Raw genomic sequence first — 20,283 nt, forward strand, 5'->3', positions numbered from 1 at the left:
GTAAATGAGGTTTCGTGCCGTGATTACTGGGTCATTAACTACTTATTAAAGCAGAAAAAACACGTGGATTTTTTTTGTGTCAGTACTCCTTTAAGAGCTTTTTTGAACGTGCCTGTGGAAATTTGAGCCCTTTAAGGGCAGTTAAACACATGCATTCATTTTTTTGGACTGCGCTATTTTTCGGATGTTTTTGCGGCCCCTAGGGAGTCCTAAAAATCGGACGTTGACTGTACAACTGACCAATAGGATGCTTCAAATTATCCATGTTATCAAAGCGTGGCAGAAGGAGGATGAGAATAGAAAGGTCCGACGCACTGAGGAATTAACAGAAAAGGAAGCATGCTGCCACCTCCTTGAAGGAGCTTGAGCTCAAAAAAAGAAGTGTTGGCTGACGCCGAGATGTAGGTGTCCCTCACCCAAACCAAAGCAAACTCTTTAAAGCAATGGAACACAACACTGAGATGTTGTGTACGGGCTGAAAGTATGTCAGAACAGTTGAGGTTGACTTCTCAGCTGTCTAGAGTGAATCTTAGTTGTGACAAAGTTCAGGCCTCATACCGATGAGCTTGCTATCAATTGATACAAATAGCTCATATTTAAGAATATTTACTTATGTATGCATCTCCTTTTCATTCGTATTTGAAAATGTTCTACTTAATTTGAAATGGGCTTTACCATTTTCTCGCTGTGCATTTTACGAACACCTTCCTTCTGTTTTCTCTTTAAATAAAATAGATATTACTACTTACTATTCAAACAGGATTAAGTCATTTTTTTTGTTCCAGCATACTTTCTAGAAAGTGACAGCATCGGGCTACAGGGTGTCAGCCTGTCTTGATATAAAACAAAGTTCTGGCTCATTCAGGGAATTTTGCAAATGTGTTCAGGGAAAACCTGGAAAACTCGGGGAATTTGCAAATGTCAACTTGGTAGACACCCTCAATAGGCTGTGCAATAGCGCCTCACGAAACATGATTTTTTTCCCAATTTAAGACAACACACTAGAAAGACGCAATTTTCTCAAGCTCTGCAACCTATTCCTTCCTAATATTAGCCATGAGATAAATGTGATCGGTGTAATAAATGTATCTCAATAGCCATGAGATAAATGTAAAACATGAAGAAATCAAATTTTGAGCAATCTTGAGGAGAAATGTTGCCCCGTCTCCCCTTAATTTCTCTTTATTTTCTTTACATTTTTGGATGATGCAAGTGTTTGAGCCATCATGAGAGTCTCATCATCGAGAGTCTAATGTATAGTCATGACGGGTCAAAGATGCAGTGGCAAGTGCCTCTCAAAGGATGCATATGCCTACATGTTCTAGTTAATCGCTTCCTTCGTAGTTTCCTTCCCTATTCTCTGTATCTGTCCCCACCTTCCTGGGACACTGCCACAAAACTCATTGCTCTGCTGGTAGATGCATGTTGTGCATCAAGTTTGAGCGATGGATCCGTGAAGGGATCTGTTAGTTCATTCAGCCTCTCCTGGTGAACCTTGGCGTTAATCTTAGCTGACCTTAACCTTTATGTGTGGGTGCACACCCACACACAAGGGATAAGTATTGGCGAGGAGGTACATTGAAAAATTAAAAGGATTTCACTGACCTTGTACACAAACGACCTGTTTGTGCATTGGTAAGGTGTCTCCTTAGTCTCCAGACTGATTTGTGGCTGCACATGGGTGTGGTGAGCTAATTGTTGCTTAACTACTAGCGCTCCTCCTTTTCCTGTTGGCAATTCCTAGAGGAAACTGTTCCTTGAAGCTCCCAGAGATAAATGGAAGGGCTGTCGAACTTCTTTTGGAGTCTCCTGCATTCTTGACCCGTTGCTGACTACAGATTCTACTTGGCTTCTGACACAAAGGCACATGCACATCTTGGTTTTCTTTAAAAAAAAATTTTTTTTTCTTAACGTTTGGAGTGAACTCTCGAGCATTGCATTTATAAGTTGTTGTTGCTGCTGTTAGTGCTTCTGCTTTCATCTTGATGTTTTGTCACATACCTACGTCACATGCTTATGACTCTCCGAATAGAGCTGAATTCCGTCGTCACACACAAGCTGGTGTCAGTGAAGGAATATTGCAATTGTGTCTACACTAAAGAAGCGCAAGCGTGAGGCCCATGACAGGCCAGCACAGGGTTTCCTGTTGATTTTGCTGGCCAGGCAGCAGCTTTGCCATGCTGTGCATGGTACAGAAAGAATCATTATTTTTGCAAACCCACATCTTGCAACAACATTAATATGCAGCCATTCAGTCGGTGTGATCACACAAAATCAACATGTTAGCTTGCTGGCAGCAAGCCTGCTAAGCTACTGACCAAAAACACACGGGCACCTAAAATGTGCAATTTCATGTTTGTTTTGCTGGTACATGTTTGACGTTTTTGCTACCAGAAAACATATTTGGAGCAGTGAGTGATCAGATATTTGCTTTGCTGCAGTTGATAATGTGTGGTTTTTCAGTGTTATTATAGCGATCTACTTGAAAAGACACATGACCAAATAAATTCTTGGTTGAATTCTTTATATATCCAATAATTTGCTAGTCAAACCTCTGTATAAAGATTACGGATATAAAAAAAAGTAAATATGAAAAGTTTCTCGGTAATATCGGCAAGTAATGAATATAAGCTTATAATAAATATCAGATATAATAAATGTATTTTAATGTCACATGAGTGTTATAATGAATTTTGACTGTGGGCCCACATTTGTTGTATGGAAACTTGCTAGTGTAGCATACAGTAAGGGCACCTTTAAGCAAGTCGGGGCTCCACGTCAAATGCTCCTGTTGTCTGCCTTGTCGAAATGTTTGGTTCGTCTGCAGGCTTTTCACCTTAGTCTTCATCACCCTCCACTTCCTTCTCATCCTTGATGACTTTGTCAGTTCCGAGCAGATCATGTCATTAGCCGCTGCACCTGCTTCTGTGTTGCAGCAAGCAGTGTATTAGTTTTGCAGTCCTTGGAGCCTTTTTAGCATCTGTTGCGGAGGACTACTGTAGTGACAAGGAAGTCCTGTCCCACACAGTCTTCGTTGTGGTGTCAAGGGGCACTCGTTACGTGCATGTGCATTCGTTGTAAGCCAAGAATATTGACTGCTGGGCTAGCCCAAGTTTTTCGTTTATAGAGGAAAATTAGTTGTACATTTGACTTCTGATAATTCGACTCCGGATAATTCGATCCCGACCACGGGTGCGGGCCGGCCCCCAGGCATTTCTATGGGCCCAAACTTTCATTATTTCAATCCTGAAATTGGCCATCGCCGGATAATTCAAACTTGACCAGACAGCACGCATGCACCTGACCCCTGTAGATAGCGACACCTTCAGTGGCGGCATCTGTCCTGCCGGAGCTTAAGGAACAGTGAATGCGTTGAACGTACGTCATATCAGTTGAAAACGCCTGTATTCAGCCTGCCAAGGATGATTTTTGGGCAATAACCATAGCTCACAATGTCTGATTACGGTACTTACCTGATCCTGATGCTTGCCTTTGTTATTTTATTCCAAAAAAGTTACGCCTAAAATTCCTGTGTGGTGCAATTGGGCACGAAACCAAAACCGCCCTCACAAGTCATATGCTTCACCGCTTAACACGGATGTACTGCAGCATAGCTGATTTTTTTTTTAAAAGAAAGATGGATGACGAAGTTAAGTCAAGGAAAGTCTTTGTTCAACAATTTTTCTGACTAAAACATTGGGTCTTGTTAGATTTCTACTTTGTTTATTAGCTTTATTGTCATTCCTACATTAGTTTTCTACTTTGGACACATAGAAAGTGGGTGTGCATTTAATTTGGGACAATTTTGGAATAGGGCAACTACTGCCAAATAAATCAGCAATGTGTTCTGGCGTTTTTTCTGCATCTTGTTAAATTCGACCCACCAGATAATTTGTTCAATTTCGTTGGTCCCGTCAGGGTCCGCAGAAGTCGACTGTAGGCGTTTTGCACTTGAGGCATTCACGACACATGTTAAAGATAAGTTAGGCTGGAACATACACAACATGCACAATCCTTCATTATGTAGGTTGTTGCTTTTTAGAGACATTGAACTCTAGCTGACCAATATTTCAAGTGTCTGTTTTGTTATTGTTTTCATGTGCTCTTGGAGTTCATTATTGGACTTGCCATACTGCTACTATGCACTTCACAGAAGCAATGGGCGACTGTGACCGATATTTTGGATGCCATGCTGTATCCCTTTCACATTTTGGACGTGATCTGCTGCGTATAATATCTGAGGTACTGCTGTGTACAAAATTGCTGTGAATCATGCGGTTAAGCTGTTCCCATGCTTCCATTCGCAAGACAATATTAGGCCTGCTAACTACCATAGCAACTGCAAGGATGATGTTGGCTCATGTTGAATCCCGACAAAGTGTAGCAGCACAGGTTAGGCCTATTGGACTGGGTGGTGTGGCTGTGACCATAGTTTATACTTGAAAAACTACTTGTGGGAACTCTGGGACATCGGTGAAGCAATCGTGCATCTCCTGTGGAAATTATGGCTAGTACGTGAATTAGTCTAACCTTTGGGCTTGTGGCTTCAGTCTGTGGCATTGTTGCGCTTTCTCTATAAATTTCTGATCAAAGTTAACTAAACAGCAAGGCAATAAGTGTCCATGCATGTGCTGAATCATTGCGTATTGTTGCATTCATAATGCAACATTTTGTCAAAAATAATCAGTTTGCAACATCACAAAGTTGCTCGAAGCCAGAGGGTAAAAAGTTAATATATCCATGCACTGTCCACCCTTCATATGTCATTCCATTACACTCAACTTCCGTTAATTCAACCCTGATGGCACCAACGAAACTGTTATCCAGTGGGTCAAATTAAACACTATGCAAAAAAAAAAAAGATGCCAGAACTCCATATTGAATCGTTTGGAAGTACTTGCCCATTTCTAACACACCCCCGAATCAAATGCACCCGCTTTCTATGTGTTGAAAGTTGCAAACTAACGTAGAAATAACATTCAAGCACCTAAACAAAGTAAAACTAACGTGCACCTGATTTGTTTTGCAAGAAAGATTGGCAAAAGTTTAACATGTGTTGTGCAATGCTGGCCGTTCTTATAAAGTCTCTTTTGCCGCATTACTGCCGTCTTATGCGCTAAAGGACACAAACACCATGAACATCGTTTTGGTTTCATGTTCAGTTGCATTGTACTGGCCATTTTTGTGACATCTTTCCTAGAGAAAAAAAAAAGTGCGCGTTAGAATCTGGTAAATACCGTAATCGGACACTGTGAGCTACCATTGTTGTTTCAAATTCTTCCTATGGCATGGTCGTTTTTGACGAGATATTTATTCTGACATGTGCTTAACATAGTCACTGTTCCCTAATGTTCACCAAGACACCCTTCAACTGAAGGAGCCAATGTCTAGGTCACCGTAGAGGTTAGGCGCATGCATGCTGACTGGTCAAGTTCAAATTATCTGACAGAGGCCACTTTTATGATCAAACAAGGTTTCACCCCATAGAAATGCATGAGTGCCATCTGGGTCTTTCGGTCGGGATCGGACGGCCTAAAAGATGGAATCAACCATAGTCAGGTTAACAAAAGTTTACTGTGTGTATGTTTTGACTGCAGGGAGCCTCTGAATGTGCAGCACTCTTGTTGTGCTGCTTGATTGTGAGTGGTTTAATGACATTTCATGTTGAATTACTGACCATGAATGAGCAAAGGTTTTCCAATGATGTGAAGGAAATACTGTGGAAAGCTGGAAGATTAGGCAAGGATTTGCGATTTTATAGCACAGGCATGAAAACATGGCCACAAGATGGATGGATGGATGGAATAACTTTACTGAAAGGTCTTGCGAGCTACAAGGCACAAGGCCCCATAGAGCGGGCTACTCCCACGTTGGGACCGGGAGTTTTAACTCCCTGGCTGCATCGTGGGCTCGCTAGACAGCCCAGAGCTGCTCCGCCAGGTCCATGCTGCGTAATGCTTCTTGTAGCCTGCCGGAGTCTTGATTCTTGTTTTGGGGGGTCTGACCACACGGCCAGAGCAAGTAATGTACTTCTAGTGTGCCAAGGCAATTTTTGCAATATGATGTGTATAGCTCAGGCATGTATTGATGTAGTCTGTTCTGCATGAGGTACGGGTTTGTTTGAAGCATTCTGAACATGAGGGGCTTGAGGCCAAGGGAGCTTATTGTGAGGTGCGCTGTATATTCTGCGGTCTCGATAAAGGTGCTTGCTTCGTGATCTCGTATGTGGAGGGAGAATCCCCATTCTCGCTGGCATGGTCACGACCAGAATAGGTGGCGTCGTGGACGGTTAGGTCTCGCACGCTCACAGCATCTCATTGAGATTGGGAGGGGCATCCTCGATCTCTCCGAGGTGTGCCGGGAACCAGCAGATAGTGTGATGCTGCAGCGGTGCGGATCTATTGACTATGTGTAGGGCTTGGCTTGCAACGGCTCCTTTATGAAAAGTTTTGATGGCCGAGCAGTGAATCTCTGTAGACATGGGTGATGGTCGGGTCTGTGAGCACAAGTGCGATGGCGACCTGTTCTGCTATCTCGGGCTTGTGGGCCTTGGCCACAAGAGGGACAAGGACAACAAAGTGCTTGTGTTGTCCTTCATGTATTTGGCCATGTGTTGTACATAAATACATATCTTAAAATCAAGTCATCAAAGAATATGCCTGCTCGCCACGAAAGTGAGGCCCCGTAAGCTGCCCCACCCCCTGTGTTAACGATAAATCCTGCACGTTACCTCACACATGGTGCCACCTATGGAAGTCGGTTCACAGCTCGCAACCATTGTTGCTAGCTGCTATGGTGAGGATGTAAACCTCAAGCCATATTTGAGTGCATGAATGATCACTCAAGAACAAAGGGCAGTTTGTATTTATACATAAACTGTGCCAGCTGCTTGCATAACTGAAGTTGCTCAAGTGTGCATGCTCAGCATCCATTAAGATGCTGTTGCTGCTGTTTAAAACTTAACTGCAAATCTGTGACATCGGAGCCTCCGATTGTAATCATTGGTAAAGTTATCTCAGGTGTGTCTAACTTGCGTATCGGTTTGTGATCAAGGGAGCCTTGTCCTGTGCAAGTCCATGTACATGTTATATATTGCCTAATTAAATAATTTAGGAAGATGAATTAAGCAGTTTCTGAAACAATGCATTGTTATTTCTTTATTTTTCTTCTGCATTTGAAACATAGCCTTTGAAATGCAATGAGGTGTCCCTCATGACAACCCACTTGCTGATTGACGGCAGTGTGCTCGAGCACGCAATATTTGCTGATGATGTTAAGATAATGTGCTTCACATAAATTTTTTTTTTTTTTCATTTTCGTACGTTGCATAGTTTACTCCATAGTGCTGCGGGTTTGTGACTAAAATTGCTTCCTTCTTCCCTTTTCTTTTTCTATTTAGAGTGGGTGAGAGCGTACCAGAGCTACGAAAAAGGTAAGCAATATTATTTGTGTTGAGGGCATCAACTGTGCAGTAGGAATAAAATTTGTTTACCTCGCTCTTCAAGCAACGTGTTAAGCCACACTGTAGATTTCCTATCCTAGGCCATTGTGATCTTATTGAAGGTCACTCTAATACTGCACTTGTGCAGCCTGCTTTGGTAAATGCCTTGTATTAGCCAGATCAACTGCTGTAACCTTGAGTTTTAGGACTTCAGTAACAGTAGGTTAGCATCAAGTAAAAATGTCAAGCATCTAGGTACAAGATAGCAGTACATTAGCTACTGATCAAGCTATTGCAGCACAGCAAAGTAAAATGCCCTTTCACTTAATGGAACTTCTTAGGGCTACATGTTCCTTGTAATTTCTGGTCTGGTTCAACATCTTTATCCACAGGTAAAGCTGTCTCATCGAGACTCCCACGAAAGCCTCATGGTGAATGTAGAGTATGTTCCGTTGTTGAAGGGAAACATCTAATTAGAATATAATACCAGCACATATTACAGCTCGGATTAAATGAGAAGGCATCCGGCAATGATCCTTTGGCGATTGATTCCTTCTTAATGCATCATATCCGGCACCCATTTCCTTGATGATGGGATGACTTTTTGGGTTATGCGATAGATTCAGTATTAAATTGGTGTTCCCTATAAGCGTGGACTGTACTGTACATTCTGTGATATGTGAATTCCAAGAGTTCAGCCGCCTAAAAATGGCATGGCAGTTAAATTTTTTGCCCCAGCAAGCGAAATGTCATTTTGCAGGCAAGATTGTCAGCTAGAAATATCATTGGTACAAGTAGTTGTAAACGTGGCTAGATTGATAACTGCTTCTGAAGAGATTTTTTTTTCGTGTGCATCCCTGTTCTTGTACTTCAATGAGCTTTCAAAATTCTTACTATATTTTGTGTAATACTAGATATTAGGTTTAATGAATATAGCTGCACTACACCCCGCACATTTATGCACTGTCATGTAGTAGGATGAAATATTGTCTTTGGCTGTGAGCTGTATCTGCTTTGGTATGACGCTCGGTAGTTTTCCGAGACTGCTTTCATGTAAATCTGTTTGCCGGTACTTCTTTCTGTCGATGACACTTGTTATACCCTAACAGAAGGGTATCTGCCCAGCTTTGTTTGATGTTAGGCGAGGCAGACTCAAAAGGAAAGCGTCTAACACCTGGTGGTACAATTCCCTGACAGTGTATTTTTTGGGCCATAATTCAATCCTCCTACATGTCATGTTAAATATGACTGCTATAGTATGCTATTAGAGCCATTTGCACAAGCACATTTATATGGCCAAGGAACTAGCCTTAATGCAGTCTATTGTATCACCAAAGTATGGCTAGCGCTGAATACTTTGGCATCGTCTCACAGAACCAGAGAACTGCCATGGTAAAACAGTGGCCTTAGCAGCACAGAAATAGTCAGGGCGGCATGGATTAAGTACGAAAAGCATTTCCAGGATAATGATGGGGGGTATAGGGGTATAGCTTTACATGCAGAGTGCGCCATGTTTACCAACTGTGTCATTTGGCCTGTTTCTCTTGCAGAAGGCTCCTCGGACTCTAAGACAAGAGTCCTGTACTACTGTGATTCATCGTCTGGTGGCCAGCAGCAACAGAACAGCTAGCCTGCGCATACGCGCGCTTACGTGGAATGAAACGTCGAGAAGAGGCAGTGGGCAAGCAGCGCAGTTCGGCTCGTCACTGTATGTCCGCGGCTGTGTGCGGCAGAAAACTGGACATGTGGCATGTGCATGCTTGACCTGCTCTGGCCGTCTCTCTCTATCTCTCCATCCCTTTCTCGTGGCTCTTTTTTCTGATTGCCGGCACTAAAGTGCTTCTCCTTGTTTATCATCGCCTGGCTCTCTCTCCTCAGCAAAGTCTTCCGCCGCTGCAAGCAAGCAAGCAAGCCGCGTGAAAGTCTCCAAGCACAGGGCTTCACCGCCCCTTCTGCATTCTGCTGCAGCCACCTCGCTACTCCCATCTGATGCCTTTTTCATTCGTCCCTCCCTCGTTCAACAAGAGGCAAGACTGCTGGTGAAGCATGTAGCAGCTCGTCCATTATCACAGTCAGCCGCCGCTGCTCTGATTTTCGCCCAAGCCAAGCCAAGTCAGTTTATGAAAACACTACGAGAGCTCCCTTGGCTCGCCTCGCAAAACCTGCTGTTCTTTTTCTTTTCTTTTTTTTTTTTTTCAATGTTGCGACCGACAAACGTAACATGCCACAGACACGTTGGAGGCTCTCTGGTGTGGCCCCAGGGACTGTGTTTGTGTGTGTGTGCACCTCTCTCGTCTTGTGTGTTTTCTGTGATGCCGTGCAATGCAACTGACGCAAGGGGCGTGATGCGACTTGCAGCAGAGGAGTGGCTATGCATATAGACTTCAAACACTGGCGTGTGTCCCGCCTTTCACCGAATGAAGGCAAGTGAAACTGCTTGTTGAAACAGCCCCCTTCCCCCTCGTCGGGGAGCGAGGGTGGGAGTGAGCAAAGTGTGAGAAGACTCATCTTTGTTTCGGCTCCTTTGTCTTTCTCGTCTCGTCCCTTTGTCGACGACTGCTGTAGGGACTATATGATACAAGTGCTTGCTCAGCATCGCGTGGACAAATGCTCACGAGCAGTGCCAGACAGGAAACGTTACAGATCGTTGTTGTTGCTCTCTATTTCCTCCAAATGACGTCCCATCTCCCCCTTCCTTCCCGACATCATCCCCCCCCCCCCTCTGCCCACTCTCAGATTGAAAGTGACTTGGTTTTCCTCCCTTTCAAAAGGTGTTGAGCGCATTTGCACATTTCTGGAACTGCAGCATCACACGGGTAGGCCCTCCCAAGGAGTGCAACTAACACAGTCGGGGGCAGCGCGTGCGTGTGAACTTGTTGCCCCTGTGTACTGTGGTGGCAGACTGCTTATTGAAGGCCAAGCTGAGCACGGACAGTTGTGAACGCATAGTTGTGTCTTGTAAGAAATCTTAAGTTGGTGGCGCATGGAGACAAGGGGGCATTTGTTGGATGATATAGGTGGTGCTGAGAAGTTCCTCTTTGGTTGTCACGTAGGGAACTTAGGCACTGGACAATTTATTTTTTTTAATTGGCGTTCTCGAAAGAAAAGGCTCTGAAACTGGCTGCATGTGTGCTAAAAATGTGAGCGTCTGTGTGTGCGTGCATTGTTGTGTGTGTGCGTGTTACCTTATACTCATGCGGCACTTGGTAGTGTTGTGATGTTAAATTTTTTTTTTTTTATCGAGATTGACTTTTCAAATGTGACTGCTACTGCCACAAGTGTCCGTGGGATTAAGGGTCAGGGGATAAAATGTCTTAATGTGAGGCACAGAAAAGATTAGAAAGTGGACATGTCTGTTATGGGGCTTTAAGATTGGCCATTGAAATGTGTGTCTGTGAGCTTACTTTATTTTTTTCAAGACCTTGAAGTATTGTACACAGTCAAAACGTGTTACCAGAAAGCTGCTCTGTTGTTACACAGGGGTTCAGTAGAGTTTGTCCACGCCCTCTTGAATGCCGGACTTGAGTTTTATGCACAGGTCAAGCCTGATCCTTTTTTTTTCATGTGCTTGACAACGTTGTGATGACTTTGCCACATTTTAATTTTTTTTGTTTGCTCTTCTAGAGTCTGCCAACACCATTTTCGCTGCCAGAATGGTGTTGCACATTATTTATTATATAATTATTGTTACCAGAGTTAAAGGACAGCGGGGACACTGGTGAGGTGCACAGTGCTTCTTGCTGCAATGACTTGCAGGTTTCCTAGGTGTTGACCTGTGATGGAACAAAAGAAAGTATATATTATAGGTCAGGGTAACAAATCCTTCCATTCATCCCCACCCCCTTGTCACCCTCCCACTTTGCCAAATTGATCAGCCTGATCAGCCCCCGTTTTTTAAGCGTGATGAAAAGGGGGGGGAAGGTCCAGTGGAACGCTTCCGTAGGCAACACATATCGGTGTAGATGTGGGAGGCACACATGGTAGCTAACGACAAGCAACGTTGCCTCGCAGGTACGGCTCTGCGTGCTCTCCTCGAGAGTGCGCAGAAAGCGGAAGCCGTTGTTGAAGAAATGAAAAACAAAGTTCTGTGTTCCTTAGTTTACTCTTAGTTTATAAAAAAATGCAACTCTAGTTTTGCCACAACTCTCCCACACCCCACCAAGCCCTCCTTCATTGCCAGGTTCAGAAGTGTCTCCCAGCACTTGTTTGTCGTGCAAGGCATTCTTGGAGTGTGGAAGATGCTTTGGGCTGTCTTGGCTGTGCCGTGCCCAATATAGGAGAGGAGCATAATAGGCGTTTTTGTTTGTTTTTCGATGTTGTTTGAGAGAGCGTTAAATGAATGTAAAGTATTCACTAGTCGACGATGAAGAGGCGATTTAAATAACGAGGAGCATCAGTCGAGACCCAGGCGATGAAGAGAGTTTACAAAGAGGACTATTGTATGTCCGCGAGTGTGCCCATGCGTGGGTGTCTTTCTCGACTGGGCCCGAACTTCGTCCCTGCTTTTCGAGTGTCTGTGAATGCGAAGAAAGAAAATATATATATATATATAATGTGCGAAAAATCTTACTGGCTACCACCTGAAGAACGCTCCAAGTTCTGGCGTTCCTTTCATACCGTTCATTAGAGGTGATGTAAAAGAAAAAAAAATTGACATCGAGGCAAGTCTTTTCTTTTACATTTTGCCCGCTGCCTTTCCTAGCCAAAAGAGCCTGTTCGCTGAACATTCCACATCGGATTGGGCACTACTACAATGCGCAGTCTTGTGCGCTCACTGGAGTGTTCGTGTGTATTACCCCATAGCGAACGAAAAACAGTGTTCACAACGGCGCTGTGTACTTTGCCTCGCCGCCAGAGACAATTTTATTGCGACACAGTTTGTCTCCATTGGTTTGTGGCCAGTGGCCTGGCATACGTTAAAGTCTTCATGCTTCTTTTTTTTTTTTTTTTTTCGCGCAGCAACGACAGTCCTCTTACCCTGGCCTCCCCATTGCATTTGTGGAGGGGATGAACGGGCCCAAAAGAAAGTGCAATGAAATAAAAACAGTTGCTTGAAGAGTTTACACTTGTTGACTTGTTGTAAGAATGGCTGGAAAGGTTACTCATCCGTTGCAGTTTGCTTCCTTTGCAGGTACACATTGCCAGGATGCCGCCACCTCCCCCCGCTTGGGAGACCGAATTTCGTGTTTCGGAAGTACGAGCCTTCGTATACGCGGCGTTTCGTACGCAAGCTGGGAAGGCTAGACTTCCAATACGATACAATTCTCGTATTCACGGGCGTTCACGTGTGAACATGCAAGCGTTGTTGCGTTGTGCCTGTGGCCATAGCGCGCGTTGGAGAGTTCTGTCGCGTTCGCTCGTCGACTGCAAACCGGAACTCCACGCGGGCGACGACTTTTAGCGACTTCTCCCCGGTGTTGCCGGTATGAGGGCAGCAAATGCGCACCGAAAGTGGCGCGAAGGCGTGATTTACTAATGTTGAATTCCAATGGCGGAGTCTGAGCAGCCGACGGACTCCGCGAGCGAGCACTCGACTCTGGCGCAGAGCAACGCCTCCAGATCCGCGAGTGGAACACAACCTGCGCCGCCGGAGCAAGGCGGGACCGGAACTTCTATCGCCGAATTACCCAGGATACCTTGCGTGTTGTCATTTCCTTCCGCTATTTGCTCCCAGCACCGCCGCACCCATAGAGTTTCTCACTACATTACCTAGAGGAAAATCTGGCGCTGCTGCGCTGTGGTATGCATGGGAATGTCGGTACATTGTGGATTCGGATTGGCATCGTTCCCGTAGAGACAGGACACCTTGTGACGCGCTTGGCAAGTACCGTTCAGTCTGTCACAATGATTCATTTTCTGCTAGAACAGCACGTGAAAAGCTGTTTCAGCTTTATTATTATGCGAAAACATGTTTTGTTTAACTATGAGAACTTGTTATTGTGTGTACGACTACATGTTACGTAAAAAGGATCAGCGGGCCGCTAAAGTTGGAGGACAGACGACACGGTTCGCGCTCGCTTTGAAACAGTTGGTCGTCTGTTCTTGCTTTTCTTCGCTTGGTCATGCATCGTGGGTGAGTGAAGATGTAATATGCGTGAATGGAAACATTTTATGAAGACTTTACTTTGAGAACGCGTTATTTGCGTAGCCATATCCACGTTTTAGACGAAGCCTCTTACAACACCAGCCAACACGAGCCTCTCAGACACATATACCGTCATTCCCATGACGGCACGGTGCCCCCTTAAGAAACTCTCATAGACGGTGGCGCCAGATTACCCTCTAGGTGTTATAGTGAGAAACTCTATGGCCGCACCGGTCACTTGTCTCTTTAGCGCCGTTCATCTGTTGTTTTTTTAAAAGTGCGGAATGGATATCTCGCCAAGCGTGCAGCAGCTTTTGCTTCCTCGCGAGTCGTGAGCGGTGGCGCCTCCCAGCAGACAAACGTGGTAAAGGAAATACGTCACGCAGAGTTCCGGTCCACTCCGCCGATTTTGGCGGAGCATCTTTTTCTGCTCCACGGACCGACTCCCGCTCTGAATCCCCTCCGACTCTCTCATTGGAACACCTTACTCCTGCCCTCACTCTGCCATTGGAACAAACTTGATCCGAAACGAGCAGAAAAACTTGCTCCGACTCCGCCATTGGAATTCAACATAAGTTCGTGGCGTCTTACTCTATAAAAAGCAGCGCGAAATATTCTTTGTACGTCTTGGAGTAGGTGCTTGCACCTATTCAAATTTGTTTGCCGATTCCGTGCGACAATCGGTAGTACTTGACTGACATACACTCGGCCACAAAATATTGCGGGGCACGCGAATGCGTGCCGAAACGGCCCTCCGCGGCTTCTGGCGGCGCCCCCTATGTTGTCGAGACCGACGCATGCGCCTCCATGACTGCGATAAATGAACTTTCCCTTTTAAGGGGTGGCAAGGGGTAGAGAAGGAAGTCTATGTATACTCCTGTCCCAGCAGGCGTCCGTCATCACATTATGTGGCTAGACGTTCGCCTACCAGTCGTGGTATGCCTCCGGTACCTCCTCAGCCCACCTCGGGACTCAGTTCTGCAGGGTGGTATCGGAGCTGCACAGGGCAGCCTCCCACAGCTCCTCAAAGCGTGCATGTTTCCACGCTTTCTCCATGCGCGCCGGCGATGATTCGAGTTGCAGCCGCAAGGTGCCCCGCTTGCGATTGGCGCTGTGGCGGCTCCGACGAGCAAAACTTCACATATACGAGGGTTGATCTAGGGGTAACCTTCCCATCAATCTTAGAGATGGAGAACATTGCTTATTCTCGTAGAAATTTACATCATTGGAAAGATGAAACTTTGCTCTATTTTTCTAGGCTTTTTTTTGTAGATGGTGCTCCACTTTCTGTATCCCAGTGTCGTAGAACTCTGCTGCCAATCCGTTGAGAAAGTGTTTCACCTGTTCTTTGTATTCTTCGTCGCTCCGGTAGCGTTGGCCACTCAAATGTTCCTTCAACTTGGGTAACAAGTGATCTATAGTCACGAGGCGCGAGGTCCTTACTCTACGGTGTGTGCGGCACGACAGTCCACCCAAAGTTTGTCAAAAGTTCCTCGGTTTGACGGGAGACGTGAGGTCGGGCGTTGTCGTGAAGCAGTGGTACACCGGCTGCCAGTCCTCTCCGGCGGTTCTGGATGGCTCGCCTGGGTTTCCTTAGTGTGGCGCAATAATTGTCTGGGTTCATTGTCCCACGTTCCGTGAAATCGATCAGCAGTAACCCCTTACGATCCCAAGAAACACTCGCCATGACTTTGCCAGCAGAAGGAGTTTGAACTTCCTTGCGACTGGTGACTCTGGGTGACGCCACTGTTTGGATTTTTGTTTCGTTTCGGGAGTGAAATGAAGCGCCCACGTTTGGCCTCCCATAACAATGAGCCCAGCAATCCTTCCTTGACACTTTTGAAGAAACTGGTGAGCACAGTCAAGGCGTTTCTCCTTTTGGCCTCGTGCCATCGAGCACGACGCTTGTGATGCCCAATTTTTCAGTCTAAGCTCCTTCCAGTGTACCGTAGGAACTCCCAGGAATCTGACCAGTATGTGCACGGACGGTGTTCCTCCTGTTCTGAAGCACTTCGCGTTGGACCATCTCGATAACCGCCTACGAGACCGACAGTCTTGCACTCTGTTCTTCATCGTGGACTTCCGACCGGCACTAAACTCCCTGCACCACTTTCGGGCGTGCTGAACGGCCATACACTTATCGCCATACACCTCTGTCAACTGACGATGAATATCCGCGGGTGGAGTCCCTTTGGCGTGCAACACCAAACTACGGAATGAATCTCGCACAGTGGGAACCTCCACATCGGGCGGCTGCTGAGCCAATACTAAGCGGCGCAGCGAAGTGCGGCCGTGGAGAATCGAGAGTGGCGGAACAGCCGCGCGCAGCAGTGTTGCCGGATTTCGCCTCGCACCTACCCGTGTAGCTGGAGCTCTTTGGGAACCTTATTTCTGCATCAACCCTCCTATAACAGAAATCGAGTTCATTTTCATCTTGCCTGTCCCCTATCGATCGCCTTGTCTGCTACGCACTTCGGCGAGAGAACGCCCGTTCGTAAAAAGAACGAAGCTTGGTTACTAAAAGGCGCAGTGCAGGGAAACAAAATTGTTGCGTTCGCGACCGGATCCTGTCCTGTGCATATGTGCTCGTGACTCGACAAAAAAGCGGCCGCAGCGGCGCGCGCCAGCTCACGCTTCAGCATAGCTTTGCCCGTTGAAGTCGCCACAGCGGCAATCGTAAAGTGTATAACACCCGTGCAAGCGATCTTCCCCGCGACGGCGACAAGCGGTGCGATTGAGATGGCTGTCGCATTCGCTCGCAGCCGACAAGTCGTACCCCGTGCGAGCGAAGATCTTGAGCGACGTCTCCCCGGTGTTGCCGGTATGAGGGCAGCAAATACGCGTCGAAACTACCGTGACGAGTGCTTTATTAATTTAAGCTGATTTGTATTTTACTATAAAATGCAGCATAAAATATTTCTGAAGGTCTTGCAGTAGGTTCTTGCACGTATAAAATTCAATCGTTTGCCCGTTCCATGCGACAATCGGTAGTGTTTGAACGATGTACATCCAGTTCCGGCTTCGCGCTATTGGCTAGTCGCCCATGGCACTTCCGGGCGACGAATTCTAGATTTCGAGCACCGAGCGATGTGTTCAAGCGACGGCTCGTTTAGTTGCTCGTCGCCGTTTCGCACAAAATCTCTCGTGGGCTACACCGTAAAATAAAGAACCAGGCAGCACTCTGATATGGCCGGCGCGCCACGAAGAAGCGCGGGAACATGCACGTTTGCAGTCACGTAGGCACGCGCATGCGTGCTAGTGTCGGTCTCGCAACAAGGGTGCGCCGCCAGATGGCGCGGAGGGCCGGTTCGCCGTGCCCTCGTGTGCCCTGCAGTATTAAGGTTAAACCCCATGAGCGCGATTTCGTGCGCGACAGCGACGAGCGACGGATCGGGCCGTCGCGTGAACAGATCGCTTGGTCTTGTCGCGCGATCGCTCGGTTCTGTGAATGTAGAATTCGTCGCCCGGAAGTGCTATGAGCGACTAGCCAATAGCGCAAAGCCGGAACTGGATGTACATAACTCCAGTACTTCCGATTGTCGCGCGGAACGAGCAAACGATTGAATTTTTATGCGTGCAAGGATAAGAACCTACTGCAAGACTTTCAGAAATATTTTATGCTGCTTTTCACAGTAAAATACATCAACTTAAGTTAATAAAGCACGCGTCAGGCTAGTTTCGGCGCCTATATTGCTGCCCTCATATCGGCAACACTGGGGAGACGTCGCTCGAAGTCATCGCTCGCATGGGGTGCAACTTGTAGGCGACGAGCGAACGCGACAGCCATCTCCATCGCGTCGCTGTCGCGTGCAAGATCGCTTGCAGGGGGTTTATACTTTACCATAGGTGTTCTGTGACATTACCGCGATAGCGTTAAGATAAGCGTTAGCTCGGGTCAACGCCTCCTTTATTAGATTCCTGCCTCGTCGCTAGTTTGCCCATTGTTGCGGAGGTTCCCGTACACTCTTAGGCAAAGTTACACCCTTTGGATTGCCCCTTCTGCCACACAACAATAATCGTTATCTGCCTTGATGCGTTTCCTTTCTTTAACGCTGCGAGCCCGGAACTTTCCAGTAACGAACGGCACGCGCGTTATCAGAAGGGGCACTCGAAAGGGTGTAAACTGTTCTATGCTGATAACGCGCGTGCCGTTCGTTACTGGAAAGTACCGGGCTCGCAGCGTTAAAGAAAGGAAACGCATCAAGGCAGATAACGATTATTGTTGTGTGGCAGAAGGGGCAATCCAAAGGGTGTAACTTTGCCTAAGAGTGTAGTAAGGGGTAGTCGCGGAAAGACGGCGCTCGCTGCCGACCCTACTCCCTGTTGCGGAGGAAGTGACGATTACCAGGCTCGCGCGCGCTCGAACAATGGCTTGACGAGAGACCGCGGGTTCTGCCTCCGGGATCGCAACAGCTAGACGCCGCTAAAATCTCGGAGGCAGGAGAACGCGATTAAAGTTTGTAGTAGCCGCCGCAACTAGCGCTCGCAGCCGACCCGGGTGGAGAAGAGGAAAGGGGAGAGATGCCGGGAACCAACTTATCAGCTCACGCTTCAGGTATCTAGTACAGGAGGCATTGCTCGGGTGCTCCTATCTAAATACATGTAAAAGAATTCGTTTTTTTCGGCAACCACTGCACCAAATTTGACGAGGTTTGTTGCTTTTAAAAGAATAACTTAGTATCTAGTGAGTTTGTTTCGAATTTTTTTATATAGATGGTCAATTAATAAAAAATTTGCAAAGAAAGCAAATTTTCAGAAAACGAAACTATGAAGTTTACAACTCCAACTCAGCAACAAAAAATGATATCACAATTACGTTAATTGCATATAGTACATATAAAGCGGAAAAATATGTTACACGTGTATCTGAAAAACATTTAGCAATATAAAAATACAGCTTTTGCAGAGCCGTTGTACACAACGTAACAAATTCAAGTAAGATATATATTGATATATATAATTTGTGCACATTGGAACTATTTAATGGATCCATCTTACAGAATCGCGATTTAAACTTCATGCTTCTTTTTTTAATTTTTGAAAGTTTGAATATTCAGGCCCTGATTAGGAATTCCGCTTTCAACAGTCACTATAATTTAACTTTCCCTCTCAAATACAACAAATTTCATTAGTATTGGTGCAGGGGTTATTAGAAAAACGTTTTTGCGTTTTACACGTATTTGAATAGGCCGCGTCGGAGTTAGAGGCCCGACTGAGGATTGAATCACGCGAGTCCACTGTCTCCATTGTTGTTCACGCTCTATGTTAAGGCATGGAAATACGATTGGAAAGCAGTGAATTCGTTATTTTCAAGCGAAGCTTTATTTGCTCGCAAGTTTCGGTGGCGTTGTCGTGGCCACGCAAAAAAAAAAAAGAAAAAGCGCCCGTTGCTCCCAGAACAGAACAGCTGCGGGGAAGGACGGTTTGATGAGTTGACAGCTGCGCTGGTGGTGGAGCGTGTCATTAGCAAGGATTTCAGCTGCATAGGCGCGCGCTCACGGCACGTGCGCAGCCAATCGGAGCGGTTAAGGCACGTCCACGCTAGCGGCAAACATGCTGTAACGGCGAACCGGTCTCCGGTGCCATAGAACGTCTGCGGACGCTCACAAGCGGAGCGTCCGCGCCGTCGAATTAACTGCTCTCAGAAGAGCTCGCACTTTGTGTCCGGGTTTAGAAACGTTTCCGGCGAGCATCGGAAGGCCTCCGAGAAACGGGGAACGTTCCGCAGAACGTGCGAGCACGGGTCTGCTTCGACGCTGTCGTCGCCGACGTTACGCTGGTCGCCGCATCGAACGAAGCACCAGGCGATGAACATCTGCATCGCCGTGTACCGCTCCAGACCGCCGAGGAGAAACGCGCAGTCGCGGCCACCGTCGGCTCGGAGGGCGTCCGCTAGCGCCTCGAGCGAGGCCAGTTCTGCGAGGACGACACTTTCGGCCGTGCCTTGCAGCTATCGGTTGACGCAGACGTGTGCGTTCCTGAGATAGATAGATAGATAGATAGATAGATAGATAGATAGATAGATAGATAGATAGATAGATAGATAATAGCACCGAATTTCAATTAGCTATAATTAAAGAAAACCCCAATTCAGAAGTATTCGCGGAATGCTTTTGTATGCGTTGTAAAAGTATACGTTTTTGATGTTTTAGTTAATTGTTAGGTAATTATTAGATATAGTAAGCATAGAGATACCATTACCTATTACTAAAGCGCTTTAGCAAGCGCTGCCGTGGCCGACCCAACCAATAGCGCGCGCAGGTTGTGGGCTATCTGCGCATGCGATGTTGGGGAGGAGCAGTGTAACGGTAACCCTGTGTGCTAAAATATTCTATTATACGGAGTGGCTACATTTAAGCTTGCCGGAATTTTAATAAAATCGCCTGTAACAGACAGCATAATTCTTGTCCCTGAGCTGGATTATTCCAAGAGGCAGACCTTACTAGCACGAGAAATTGAAACACTCGCACAAATGATTCGCAAATTAAGCTCTTAATTACTTCATGGGGCATACTGCAATTTACGAATCATAGCCGGTGAATTTGGAAGACGTATAGACTTGAACCTCCAGGACGAATCTCCAACGCTCTCCACTGGGCACATTTTTTTTTTTTTTTAGTAAGCGAGCGCTTGTTTTGGAAACACCGCTGCGTCTACTCGTTAAGAGGAGTAACTATAGCTCCATCCGGGTGTAGAATACAATACTATGAGCTACACCGGCCATCTGGTTTGTACGGGAGGAGATACAATCACCAAA

At 46.3% G+C, this 20,283-nt stretch overlaps 1 protein-coding gene across 4 annotated transcripts in view; it reads left to right on the forward strand.

Annotated features, from left to right (window-relative positions):
• LOC142575606 (uncharacterized) overlaps positions 1-12,502 on the forward strand; it is a 51,242-nt gene extending 38,740 nt beyond the window's left edge. For all 4 annotated transcript variants that reach the window (XM_075685098.1, XM_075685095.1, XM_075685097.1 and 1 more), the window contains 2 exons: positions 7,400-7,432; positions 8,992-12,502. In XM_075685098.1, coding sequence (XP_075541213.1) covers positions 7,400-7,432; positions 8,992-9,071 — 113 coding nt within the window. In that variant the 3' untranslated portion in view covers positions 9,072-12,502. The remainder of the gene's footprint in view (positions 1-7,399; positions 7,433-8,991) is intronic.
• Positions 12,503-20,283: the final 7,781 nt, after the last annotated feature.

This window comes from Dermacentor variabilis, chromosome 3 (assembly GCF_050947875.1).
Source record: "Dermacentor variabilis isolate Ectoservices chromosome 3, ASM5094787v1, whole genome shotgun sequence".
Classification (NCBI taxonomy): domain Eukaryota; kingdom Metazoa; phylum Arthropoda; class Arachnida; order Ixodida; family Ixodidae; genus Dermacentor; species Dermacentor variabilis.